General features: G+C 34.1%; 1 protein-coding gene across 1 annotated transcript in view; it reads left to right on the plus strand.

Moving 5' to 3' along the window:
- Positions 1 to 7,953: 7,953 nt before the first annotated feature.
- LOC127680345 (selection and upkeep of intraepithelial T-cells protein 2-like) overlaps positions 7,954 to 14,633 on the plus strand; it is a gene marked incomplete at its 5' end in the record, with an annotated part of 49,030 nt that continues 42,350 nt past the window's right edge. The window contains 3 exons of the mRNA XM_052175830.1: positions 7,954 to 8,338; positions 11,384 to 11,665; positions 14,468 to 14,572. Coding sequence (XP_052031790.1) covers positions 7,954 to 8,338; positions 11,384 to 11,665; positions 14,468 to 14,572 — 772 coding nt within the window. The remainder of the gene's footprint in view (positions 8,339 to 11,383; positions 11,666 to 14,467; positions 14,573 to 14,633) is intronic.

A 14,633-nucleotide genomic window follows, 5' to 3' on the forward strand; every position in this document is an offset into this window, starting at 1 on the left:
GAAAGACATCTGGATTCTTTGCAGATTTTTCTGGCTATTATAAATAAGGCTGCTATGAACAAAGTGGAGCATGTGAACTTGTTATATGTTCAGATATATGCCCAGGAGGGATATAGCTGGGTCCTCATGTAATAAATATTATGTCCAATTTTTTGAGGAACTTCCAGACTAATTTTTACTGTGATTGTACCAGTTTGCAATACCACCAACAATGGAAGTGTTCCCCTTTCCCCACATCCTCACCAGCATGTACTCTCACCTGAGTTGTATAGCTTAGCCAGTCTAGTGTAAGGTTGAATCTCAAGGTACTTTTGATTTAAATTTCCCTAATAACTAAGGATATTATTAATTTCTTTAAGAGCTTTTTGACTATTAAAGACTCTTCTATTGAGAAATGAGTCTGTCTCTGTACCAGTACCATGCAGTTTTTATCACTAATGCTCTGTAGTAAAGCTTGAGGTCATGGATGGTGATTCTCCCAGCTGTTCCTTTATTGATAAGAATTGTTTTCACTATTATTGTTTTTTTTGCCTTTCCAGATGAATTTGAGAATTGTTCTTTCCATGCCTTTGAAGAATTGTGTCAGGATTAAGATAGGAATTTCATTGAATCTGTAGATTGCCTTTGGTAGGATGACCACTTTTACTCTATTAATTCTGCCAATCCATGAGCATGGGGTAATCTCTCAATTTTCTGAGATCTTCTCTGATTTCTCTCATGAGAGATTTGAAGTTACTGTCCTTCAGGTCTTTCATATAGAACAGAATTGAAGACCTGGAAATGAAAGCACATATTTATAGACACTTGATCTTTGACAAAGAAGCCAAACATATACAATGGAAAAAGAAAGCATCTTTAATAAATGGTGCTGGTCTAACCAGCTATCTGTATGTAGAAAAATGAAAATAGAACCATATTTTTCACCTTGTTCAATGCTCAAGTCCAAGTGAATCAAGGACATCAACATAAAACCAGATGCACTGAATCTAATAGAAGAGAAAGTGGGAGCAGGCTTAAACTTATTGGCACAGGGGAAAATTTCCTAAACAGGACTCCAATGGATCATGATCTAAGATCAAGAAAGGATAAATGAGACCTCATAAAACTGGAAAGCTTCTATAAAGCAAAAGGCATAGTCAATAAGACAAATCAGCAACCTATTGATTGGGAAAAATCTTCACTAACCCCATATCAGATAGTTTGCTAATATCCAAAATATATAAAGAAGTCAAGAAGCTAACCACCAAAAAACAATACAACCCAGTCAAAAAATGGAGTATAGAACTAAATAGAGAATTCACAACAGAAGAATCTCAGGTGACTGAGAAGCCCCTATGGAAATGTTCAAAGTCCTTAGTGATCAGAGAAATGCAAATCAAAATGATCCTAAGGCAACAACGTATGTTGGCAAAGATGCAGAGAAAAAAAAAAAAAAACACTCCTCCACTGGAGGTGGGATTGCATACTGGTACAGCAACTCTGAAAATCAATCTGAAGGTTCCTCAGAAAAGTGGAAATAGATCTACCTGAAGACCCAGCAATACCACTCTTGGGAATATACCCAAAAGATGACTCACTATGCCATAGGGACACATGTTCCACTATGTTCATAATGGCCTTGTTTGTAATAGCCAGAAGCTAGAAACAACCTAGATGTTCTGCAACAAAAGACTGGATATAGAAAATATGGTTCATTTGCCCAATGGAATACTACTCATCTATTAAGAAAAAGGACATCCTGAGTTTTGCAGGCAAGAGAATGGAACTAGAAAATACCCTGAAGTACATGCATGGTATGTACTCACTACTAAATAGGTATTAGCCAGAACAAAATACAGAATACACAAGATAAAGTTCACAGAATTCAAAAAGTTCTACAAACTGAAGTGCTCAAGTGAGAATGCCTCAGTCCCACTTGGGAGGGATAAAAAAGCAATAACAAGTGGAGAGGGAGAGAGTGACCTGGGAGGGAAAGTGGATGGGGTGGGTGGATGGGAAGAGGGTAACCTGTTCTGGTAGAGGGTAGGGAAAAGGACTGAAGTCCTAGGGACCAACAGAAAGAATGGAAGCAGGCAACCTTGGCAAGTGGGTTAGGGGACCCTCAAGAATGCACCAGAGATGTGGGAGATGAGAGACTCTCAGGACTCAAAGGGAAGGATATTAGATTAAATACCTCACAGTAGGTAGAGGAAACTTAGCCCACCTCTATAAGGAAGACAGGGCTTCAAATGATGGATGGGGTTGCCATCCCACAGTCAAAACTCTGACCCATAATTGTTCATGTCTGCATGACGATAACTGCATGGATGAAAATGGAGAGAAGCCTCAATAAAAGAAGGGACAGGCCAAAGTGGAATCCATCTCAATGGGAGGTCCCAGGGCCTAACAATTTTACTGAAGCTAAAGAGAACTTGCAAAAATGGACCTATCATTTGTGCACTCTGAAAGACCCAACAAGCAGCTGAAAGATTCAGATGCAGATATTTGCATCCAACCAATGGACAGAAGCTGTTGATTGCCCCCTCCCCCACAACAGTTAAATTAGGGAAAAGCTGGAAGAAGCTGAGGAGGAGGGCAATCCTGTAGGAGGACTAGCAGTCACAATTAACAGTGATGCCCAAGATCTCTCAAACTCTGAACCACCAACCAGACAGTATTCACCTGCTGATATGAAGTTGCCAATACATATACACCAGAGGAATGCCAGGTGGGTCTAAGTTCAGTCAGATAAGATGTATAACACCCTCAAAAGAGTAGAGGCCCCAGAGAGTTTAGATATCTGGTTGGATGGGGGATGGTTGGTGGGGGGGGGACATCTTCATGGAGACAAGGACATGGGGAGTAGGTAAGGGATGTGGAACAGTTGGAGTGTGGACTGGGGGCAGGAATTAAAATCTGAGGTGCAAAAGAAAGAGAAAGAGGGGGAGGGAGGGAGAGAGGGAGGCAGGAAGGAGAGAGAAGGAGAAATGGAGAGAGAGAGAGAGATTTAAAAAAGATTCTTCTGTTATAAATACTCTGTTTAGCTCTATACTCCATTTTTAATTGAGTTGTTTTTGTGGATGCTGTCTTCTTGAGTTTATATATTTTGGATATTAGTGCTCTATAGGATGTGGGATTAGTGAAGTTTTTTCCCAATTTGTAGGTTACTGGTTTGTCTTATTGACTGTGTCTTTTCCCTTATGGAAGCTGTTTAGTTTCATGAGGTCCCATTGATCAATTGTATGTCTTACAGCCTAAGCCATTGTAGTCCTATTCAAGAAATTTCCCCCTGTGCCAATGAGTTCAAGGCTCTTACTCTCTTTGTCTTTGATTCAATTCAGTATATCTTGTTTTACGTAGGGGTCCTTGATCCACATGGACTTGAGCTTTCTCCAAGGTGATACATATAGATCTGTTTTTAATACATATAGACTACCAGTTAGACAAGCACCATTTGTTAAAGATGTTTTCTTCTTTCCATTGTATGTTTTTCATTTCTTTGTCAAAGATCATGTACCCATAACTGTGTGGTTTACTTTTGGGTCTACAATTCTACTATATTGATTGAACTGTCTCTCTACCAATTCCAGGCAGTTTTTAATCACCGTTGCTCTGTAGTACACCTTGAGTTCAGGGATGGGGAATCCCCCAGAAGTTCTTTTATTATTGAAAATTGTTTTCTATCCTGTGTTTTTGATTTTCCATATAAAATGATAATTGCTCTTTCAATGTCTTTGAAGAAATGTGTTGGAATATCAATGGGGATTATGTTGAATCTGTAGTTTGGATTTGGTAGAATGGCCAATTTAATATGTTAATCCTATCATTCCATGAGAATGGGAGTTCTTCCCATTTTTGGAGATCTGGTTCTACGTAGGGGTCCTTGATCCACATGGACTTGAGCTTTGTCCAAGGTGATACATATAGATCTGTTTTTAATACATATAGACTACCAGTTAGACAAGCACCATTTGTTAAAGATGTTAATAAAAGAAATTGGTCTACAATTCTCTTCATTTGTTGGATTTTTGTGTGGTTTAGGTAGCAGAGTATCTGTGACTTCATAGAATGAATTAGTTAGTGAGCCTTCTGTTTTTATTGTATGTAATATTTGAAGAGTGTTGGTTGTAGCACTTCTTTGAAGTTCTGGTAGAATGCTGCAATAAAACCACCTGCCACTGGTCTTTATTTTTATTTTTTGGATAAGTTTTTAATTAACTTCTTCTATTTTCTTAGAGAATATGGGACTGTTTAGATAGTTTACCAGATCTTAATTTAACTTTGATATGTGATGTCTGTCCTGAAAAATCATTCATTTCATCTATATTTTTCAGTTATATTGAGTAAATGCTTTTGTTGTAACATCTGAGGATTATTTGAATTTCCTCAGTTTCTCTTATTATTTCTCCCTTTTCATGTCTGATTTTGTTAATTTGGATACTGTCTCCATGTTCTTTAGATAGTTTAGGTAGGAGTTTGTCTATCTTGTTGATTTTCTCAAAGAAGCAGGTCATAATTTTGTTGACTCTTGGTTTAGTTCTTTCTGTTCCTAATTGGTTGATTTCCTCCATGAGTTTGATTATTTCCTTCCTTCAACTCCTCTTGGGTGTGTTTGCTTCCTGTTGTTATAGAGCTTTTCAGATGTACAGTTAATTTGCTAGTGTAGGATCCCTCCAATTTCTTTATGAGTGCATTTAGTTCTACAAATTTTCCTTTTATCACTGATCTCAATGTTTCCCATAAGTTTTAGTATACTGTATCTTTATTTTAATTAAATTGTAGAAAGTCTTTAATTTCTTTCTTTATTTCTTCCCTGACCAACTTATCATTTAATAGAGAGTTGTTCAGCTTCCATGAATATGTGGGCTTTCTGGGGTTTTTTTGTTTTGTTTTGTTGTGGTTTTTGTTATTGAAGTCTAGCTTTTGCCTGTGGTGATCTGATGAGATGGATGGGATTATTTCAATCATCTTGTATCTGTTGAGTCTTGTTTTGTGACTGATTACATGGCCAATTTGGGGGAAAGTACCTTGAGGTGTTAAGAAAAGGTATAATCTTTTGTTTTAGGTGGAAATGTTCTGTATATGTCTGTTAAATCCATTTGATTCATATCTTCTATCAGTTTCACTGTGTTTCTGCTTTGTTTCTGTTTCAATGACCTGACAGTGAGAGTCTGATGTTGAAGGATCCCACTATAATTTTATGAGGTTCAATGTATGTTTTGAGCTTTATTCATGTTTCTTTTTTGAATGTGTGTGCCCTTCCATTAGGGGCATAAATGCTCAGAATTGAGCATCCTCTTGGTGGGTTTTTCCTTTGATGCTTATGAACTCTTTCCCCATCTTTTTTGATATTTTTGGCTGGAAGACTATTTTATTGGATATTAGAATGGCAACCTTCCACTTGTTTCTTGTAACTATATGCTTGGACAACCTTTTTCTATCCTTTTACTCTGAGGTTGTGTGTGTGTGTTTGTGTGTATGTGTGTGTGTGTGTGTGTGTGTGTGTGTATGTGTGTGTGTGTTTAATTCTCTCCTCTTGCTTTTCTTTTGTGATGATTAGTTCCTTAGTTTTCCTTGGTGTAGATGCCTTCCTGTGTTGGAGTTTTCCTTCTAGATTCCTATGTAGTGCTAGATTAGTAGAGATATATTGTTTAAATTCCATTTCGTCATGAAATATGTTGGTTTTCTCATCTTTGCTGATTGAGAGTTTACGCTGGGTATAATAGCCTGGGTGGGCATTTTTGTTCTCTCAGGGTTTGCATGACATCTGTCCAGGATCTTCTGGCTTTTAGTCTCTACTGAGAAGCCTGTAATTCTGACAGAAGTGCATTTATATATTCCTTAGCCCTTTTCCTTTACAGCCTTTGATAATTAATCTTTGTTCTGTGCATTTAGTATTGTGATTAATATATAATGGGAATTTCTTTTCCTGGTCTAATCTATTTGGTATTCTTTAGACTTCATGTACATTTATGGTCATCTCTTTCTTCAGGTTAGGAAAGTTTCCTTCTATTATTTTGTTGAAGATGTTTTCTCTCCTGGGAATCTTTACCATCTTCTATGCCTATGGGAATATTTACCTTCTTCTATTCCTATTATTCTTAGGTTTTATCTTTTTACTGTGTCATTAATTTCCTGGGTCATTTGGATTAGGAGCTTTTTACCTTTTTATTTTCTTCAATGGATGTGTCAATATCTTTTATGGTATCTTCTATGCCTCAAATTCTCTCTTCTATCTCTTGTTTTATGTTAGTGATATTTGCATCTATTGCTCTAGATCTCTTTCCTAAGTTGACAACTCTATTTCTCTGATTGTTTTTTCAACCCCAGTGATCCTTACTTGCATCTTTTATGTTTTGTAGACATGCTTATTTCTTTTCTTCCTGTTTGATTATCTAGAATTTCCATTTTCAAATTTTCTTCAGTCTGTGTTTTCTTTATTGTTTCTATTTCTATTTTCACACCTTAAATGATTTTCTTCACTTATTTTTACTTCCCTGGCATTCTTTGCATTTAAGGGATTTATAGATTTCCTCCAATATTACTACTGTTTGTCTTTTTGTGGATTGTATTCTATCCTTAGTACAGGATTCAAATCTAGTAAGAAAGTGATTTGTTACCATGCATAAATATTAATGTCAATAGTGCAACATATAGGTACATCTTGCTTTGCTCTTTATTGAAACATACATTGTTTATTGTTGGGTTAGTCCAGTGATGATTTTTATCCCCAGTGGTATGCATAGAAATTTCCATCTCTATGAAAGCTAACCAGTATGGAGAAAATTTCCAGGTTAGTTCCAGTTTGATTCCTTTTTTTTTTTCAAACAAGTGGTTTTATTTCTCTAACTATAAGAACTTACCATGCAGCAACTATATAGCAATGTAATTTCTACATTTTAATAAACTTTGGTCTGGAGAGTTGGTTCATCTGTTACATTATCTGCTGTTCTTCCAGAAGACTTGGTTTTGATATCCAGCTGGCACATGAGAGATCAAAACCACCTGTGATTCAACTTTTAGGAGATATGATGCCTTTCTCTGGCCTCTAGTGCCACCAGGCATACACATTCTATACAAACATACTTACAGGCAAAATGCTCTACACATAAAATAATATATTTTATAATTTTAATAAATGTTTCTTTCTGGAGCATTTTATAGTTGTTGTAAATCTATGTACAAAATGCATAGACTAAGCAAGGAACTAAACTTTTCTTTCCTGTATCAAAGACTTTCCCATATATTTATCATCTTGACTTGGTATGGTACATTTATTAGAGCTGAGAAACTGTGGACATAATATTAATAATTAAAATTAAATTTAGATTAGGGTTCACTCATGTCCTACTGAGTCTTAACACCCACCTTATATTGACAAGATAAAGATAGCTTTTTTATTGGTATTGTGTTGATTGCCACAAACCTGATACTCATTAATGAAAAAGCATGGGGGGAGGGTGGTGTAAAAAGAGATTTGTGGAGGGGGAACTGGAAAGGGTGATAACATTTGGCATGTGCATAAATAAAGTAAAATAACCAATAAAAGATTTTTTTTAAAAAAAAAAGCCAATAAGGGTAGATTCATCTGTGTCACCTAAAAGATAAGTAACACAAAGGGGTAAGAGGACCTGCCACATAATCATCTACAGTCATTGTACATTTTTCGCAAGAGTCATGAGCTATGGCTGCTCCTTTCTCTGCTAGCGTCTTGTACATTACCTGATTTGCCTTGAATCTAGCCTGTCTTGAAGTGGCTCAGCACTTCTAGTATTTCCTGAAAAACTTCTCTTACCATTTGCAGTAACACGTTCTGCTTCTGATCAGCTAGGAAATTATAATTAAAATACATCTGGATAAACAAAGCGACATTAAATGAGGTATATGTGAATGTTTTGGAGAAAGGGAGAGAAGACAGGAGGGATCAATAGAGAAAATAATTTCAACAAGAGGTGTGAACATGTTTACTAACTCACACTCTTGTCTTTTGTTTATTTGTTATCCTTCATAGAACAATTCACTGTGAATGGCTTACAGCAGCCAGTCTTGGCACCACTGGGTGGAAAACTGGAACTCAGTTGTCAGTTGTCTCCACCACAACAAGCAAAGCACATGGAAATTCGCTGGTTCCGGAATCGCTATACTGAGCCAGTATACCTGTATAGGAATGGTAAAGATCTGCTTGGACAAACTGTCTCTAAGTATGTTGAGCGGATTCAACTCTTGAAAGATGACATTGGAAGAGGAAAAGTAACGCTCAGGATCTTTAAAGTGACTGCTGATGATGGTGGGTTCTACCACTGCTTTTTCAAAGATGACAAGTTCTATGAAGAGCACATCACAGAAGTCAAGGTCACAGGTAGGCATGAATTCCTCTGTGACTGCCATGTACCCATTATTAAAATCCTATATAGTATTGAGTAGATGGAAATTTCTTGGTGTTTAACACTTATTGCATGGATTGATTAATGAGCTGATTGATATGCATTTAATTTATAATTGGATGTTATGGAAAAATCAAAAAAGAAGATTATTACAGTGCAGAAATTAGTTCTATAAGGAAAAACTTTCTTGTTATTTCTAAATACATTGTTAGATTTCAACCTATCATCAGATTCCTCTTGTTTTTCCTATTCTTTCAAGTATATAGGACAACTCCTTAGTATTCTTTCAAAAGAAGTGAATTACATAAATGTGCTTCTCACTAAAAATTTGGGTATGTAAGGAGGTAGGGAGATATGAGTAGAGATGATGAGGGGGAAATTATCAGAATATTTTGTATAAAATTTTTATTAAAGTAAGAAAAATATTCTTTCTGAAATAGTAATTTTTTGTTTCTGTCCAAATCAATTAAGTGACCACTCATCGCCCAGTGAATTTTCCTAAATCTTTAAAGTTTTAACTGCAATTTTCATTATCCTATGTTATAATGCTATATGTGAAGGATAGACAACTGCATGTAATTTATATTTCCTCTGAAATATTCTGAATGAAAAAGAAGAAGAGGGAAAGTAGAGGGTTTAAAGGAAACTGAACAAATCCACACATGTGTGTACATATGTGTAAGATTCTAGACACTGATGATTAATCTTTTTTGGCTGTCATGTAACACTAAACTTTGTAGTTTAAAGTCAAAGGACTTAATGTAGGCCATTGCTATTTCTAGTAGTGATATGTCACAAAAAGCTACTCTGTTAGCACAGATATAAAACATTTTTTGTCCTAAACATTAATAGACTGATCAGTTTTGATATAATGCCTTAAACCGCCATATATTTGTTCTTTGCCGAGATTTATGTCTCAGAAAGTACCTTGTTTTCAGACATGTTCATTTTTTCTAAATAAATATATACATTTCATAATATTAATGTATTATCTGCTTAATATGAAACACATTTTATAAAATTACCTACAAGTAAAATACAATTTCAACTAAAGTTACTCAATACTGTTTAAAATGAAACTCATTTTAATAATCTGCTTCCAGGTGCTTAAAAGTAACTAGTAACAATTCTAGAATCATTAAATTATTATTTCTATAAGGTTTGAATATGTATTTCTGCTTCTCATAATTAAAAGACCAAGTACCATTTCTATTGCTTTATAAATACAAAAATATTTTAAATACATGAATAAAAATGTAACAGGTCTTTTCATAGTTGACTTTAATTTGGACATGCTGCTGATTGAATATTTTATCCTTCCCATCTAGTCCTTTTGATTTTCATGAGCTCTTTTCAAATATTTATATAAATTTAATCTATAATTTTATAATTTTATTATATAAATAGTACAATTTATCATAATAGAAAATACATAAACTTTTTAAAATGATGAATGGAAACATAGTATTGGTAAATCCTAGCACAGACATAAATCAATCAATACTCTAAACCTACATGCTAATAAGTATTCAATATGATTATACTTTACCAAGACATATCTAATAACTACTGCTATCCATACCCTCATTAGTTAATATATATTTTCATTAATATTTAATTCTTATTAATGAATGGATTACATTATTTTTTTACTTAACCAATTCCCAGATAATGTACTTAAACTGTATCTAATTTGTCTCATTTAAACTCTACTAAAATTTATTTATGAGTGAGTTTTTATAAGTATATATAATGGTATACTTCTTGAATTTCAGAAGTTTTCTACAATATGAAAGTATTTTTAATAAAGCTACAAATTAGACCTTGTAATTATAATGGCCAAACTTTTTCACTGGTATGCAAATCCTTCTCAGTTCCTTGATGCTTAAAAACTATATAAAAGATCTATCTGGAATGATGGAGTAAATGATAGTAGTTACTGATTAAAGGATTCACAAGTCTTTTGTTTGTTTGTTTGTTTGTTTGTTTTGTTTTTATTTAAGCTTAATATCTTGGCTCTTACTATGGTGCAAACCTGAAAAAAAAGAACAATTTTACACATTGGAGTTCATTGTAATAACACTGCACCTCAATGTCCTTCATATCACCAAAGGATTTTACCTCCATAGTAGCTATGCTAAGAATTAACAGTTTTGCTGATTCAAGGAATGAATTGTAGGCACAATTATTTGGATACAGATTTCCTGCTATGAACAAAGCTATTTGACTTGAGTGATTATCAACATACTCAGCCCATGGAGAACAGGCTACATTCACTTAAGAAATGGTGTGTGTATTAAAATGGTCTATCTATTAAGATGGTCTTTTCATTCATCAACTGTTTCAGTGAACAATGGTTCTGCTTGGGGTGGCACAGACATTAGGTGAGGGTAAGATTCTGGTTCATTGGCTGTGTTGACTTTGAAAAGCATTCATCTCAGAAAAAAATGGTAACTTATAAGGTCATCTAATTGAAAGTTGATACAATAATTATGAATACCAAGCAAAACAATTGATTATACTCTTTGTTGTTCTCTTGCAAGCTACCTCCCAAATTAATTGTCTACACTTCTTTTAGCTGTATAAATAATTTTAAAATATATAAGCTGTTCTGAAAACCACAGTATAGTGTAAAAACATCAAATAAACAATCCTACTAATAAAGAGGCTGAGATAGGAGAAACATGATTTCAACACCATTATGTGGTACACAGCAAGACACAGTCATGTGCAAACAAGCAGAAAGTATATATGGATTGTACAATACTGGACCTATTTCTCCAATTACCAAATTAGAGAGACCACTGGGTGACAGGCAACAAATTTTTAATTCCTCATATTTTTCAATTTCAATCAATTAAGTTTCATGAACTTCTTATCGCAACAATATTCCTGCAGTTTTTTGACTATTATGTGTCTTTTGAAACTGGAATTAAAATTGAGAAGAGCTTTTATTGTTCTATCATGTCCTCCTTCTATGAAAACCTGAAATAGTATTTTCCTGTTTTGTTTTCAACCAGCCACAAGCTCAGACATACACATTCTTATGCAGCCCCCTAATATCAAAGGTGTGATGTTGGAGTGTCATTCAGGAGGCTGGTTTCCAAAGCCTCACATGGAATGGAGAGACAGCAAAGGAGAGATCATCCCAGCTACATCAAAATCCCATTCACAGGATGTAAACAATTTTTTCACCATGAAAATGACCCTTCTTATTGAAGTCAACTCACACTGCAATGTCACCTGCTACATTCAAAACACTGTAACTCACCAAGAAGAAAGCATAAGTGTTGTCCTATCAGGTAAAAATGTGTACTTTGCTTCAGTAACTTCCATTGTCACACATACTTACTATTCTATTCTTCCTTGACTTCATTTCTAACGTCTTATTTTCTTTTAGCATTACTCATCACTTAGAGCAGCATCTCTTAATTTCTTTGATGTATTTATCTTATCACTCTGCATCCTTGACTACTAACTACATTTTCCATTTAAAAACATTATGAGATCATAAACAAGTTGGGTTGGGGGAAGAGTATATTTATTGCTAAATCATACAGTGAACACTACTCACTGGCGTTCTATTCCTAGGTTTCACATCCTGATTTCTTCAACAACCCACTTAACATCTACCCAAAGTTGACACCAGTCACTCCAAGTGGGATGGGCCTATCACATGCATCATTAATCAATAAATGGCCACAGTCCAATCTGATGAAAGCAACTACTCAATTATGCTTTCTTCTTCCAAGATGAATCTAGTTAGTCTCAGCTCAAAAAAAAAATCTAACTGATATTTTGACAATGAAGTTTCCAAGGCATAGCCTTTGACATCTTACTCTCTTCTGGTTTCCTTTTATCTAATGGATTTGGATACCACTAGGCCTCTAAGAGTTTCTAAAGCTATATCTCCTTTCATTGCTTAATTTACTGCTGTGTAGTGAAATTTTATATTTTCAGTTTCTCAGGAACAAATCTTTACCTTGACGTCCATTTTCTATCACATTCATATATACAGAATAATAATGCTAGGTTTCCTTAAAATATATCCACAGAGTTGTCTGAGTCAGGTAGTACTAATGATTCCAATTTAGTCACATATTCCTAAAAGAAAACTAGGAATAAAACCTGAAGATAAAACTACAAAAAATAGACAGAGAGATAAATTCATCAGATTAATAATTGGATCCACCTAAATCATTACTTCTCACCACCTTTTCCTTATTGTATAAGCCTGAATTATAATTTTTGAATTTGAAATATCTCCTTAAAATCCTCTTTGTTCTAAACTAGTTTAGGATTGTTTGTTTTGAACATAAAGATAGGATGATTTATTTAGGATGAATATTTAATATATTTGTGTTTAATACCCTGGAATCATTCTCTATTTACTTATATTTAACCATCTCCCAATATTTAACTCTTTTTCTTTGGTAACTATATGGCCTTACCTCCTAATGGTTTCCATCTCCATCTTGTCTACTCATACATCATATAAGTGAGCTCTGACTAAAGATTGTCTTATCTAGTTGCTTCCTGTTCCAGCATATTATAAACTGAACTAACTTTCCTTACCCACTTTAATTCCATATTCAAGTCTTACATCCTAATAAGCATTAACTTGATAGCTGCCTCCATACATTAGGGAGTTCCTATTGCTTTACCTTTTTAACTCTACTTTCTTTCATATTAGTATTTTAATCTATTATGTACCTGTAAGATTATGCTATTTCTCTATGCCTGGGTCCTTTGCAAAAAAAAAAATAAATCCTTGGAGGTATTATACACTAACCTACCTAACTGATTTTAATACTAAATGCCATTAATGAAATAATACTTGATGCTTGGATTCAATACAACAAACAAACAAAAAACTGTATTGTAAGCATACATCAGTATTGGTTTCCATTCTGGAAATAGCTAAACACAACCTGGAAGAGAATGTTAACATGACTAAATCCACTGATTTAGTAGAAAGATATGTTTGTATGTGTATGAATATATATATTCACCTGTGTATAAATAATCTATATTACATATATATGTATATACATGTAAAAATTAAAGTATTTGTTATTTGTTTATAACTTCATTGAATACAAAGGCATATTTTATGATATAGTAATATCTTTAAGCATTTATTAATTCTAAACAACATATTTTTAACATATTAAGAACATGTAATTAACACAAACTTTAGGAAATATGAGATTTAAGCATATTTGCATTAACTGAGCAGAAAGAAGAATAAAGATGGATGTCAAAGAAAAGCATTTTGTCAAATGTAATTGTTTAGAAATTTGCTAGTGACTGAGTGATAGGCTGGCAAAATTCCACGTTGAACTCATTGTGTTACAAGGCATGAAAATTCACCTGATAAAGAAATTAATTCTAATGAATTACATATAAGAAAGTACGAGCTAAATACATGTTTATTCCACAAGAAACAAATATCCAAATGGATATAGAAGAATTCATTGTAGTCTGTAAATCAGCATCCTACTAGACATAATGAAATATTTTAGATGGTGTAGAATTTTTATCTAGGAATAAAGATATGAAATTCATATGAGGAAACTGAAAAGGAAAACTTACACAAACTTAAGTCTCTAGATACATTAAGTATCAGCACCCAACATTCAATGAGTACATTGAAGTGAGAAGTGCACATATCTTGCTGATATTTCAGACATTAGTGTTACAGCACTAAGTTGGACTGACTTTATTATAATTTTTGGAAGCCTACATCTGAGCATTATGGTAGATTTTGATCTTAAGAAGCTCTAAGAGGAAAAAGGTCTCTTCCTTTATTACAAGTAACCTTATAGGCAGGATGGATTGGAAGAAATGAAGGAGGTGACCTCTATATACCTGTATAGCAACCTCACTCTAAATTCTATCTGGCTCATTTTTACTCAGGTCATGTCCTGCTCTCAGCCAAATTCATTATTACCACCTCACCTATTATTACTAACTTGCCTATGGCTAATATTCCATGTGGTAGTCTCTTGAACAGTAGCATGCATCAGATGAATCAGTATTTCTAACTAGATATGTCCATCCCAATGTTTCTCAGTGTTAAGATTTGTGATTCACTCTTTTAGGTGAGCTGTTTTCATGGAAAACCATTTGGATAATGATTCTGAGTACATTACCATTTGTGCCGATTGCCTTCCACATGACTTACTTTGTTAAAGAATATCTACATGGTAAGTAGATTTGAGTTGTGGGGAATTCAAGCAGGCAGAAAATTAGTAGTTAAAGCTACCC

The sequence above is a fragment of the Apodemus sylvaticus genome, chromosome 3 (genome assembly GCF_947179515.1).
Source record: "Apodemus sylvaticus chromosome 3, mApoSyl1.1, whole genome shotgun sequence".
Lineage (NCBI taxonomy): Eukaryota > Metazoa > Chordata > Mammalia > Rodentia > Muridae > Apodemus > Apodemus sylvaticus.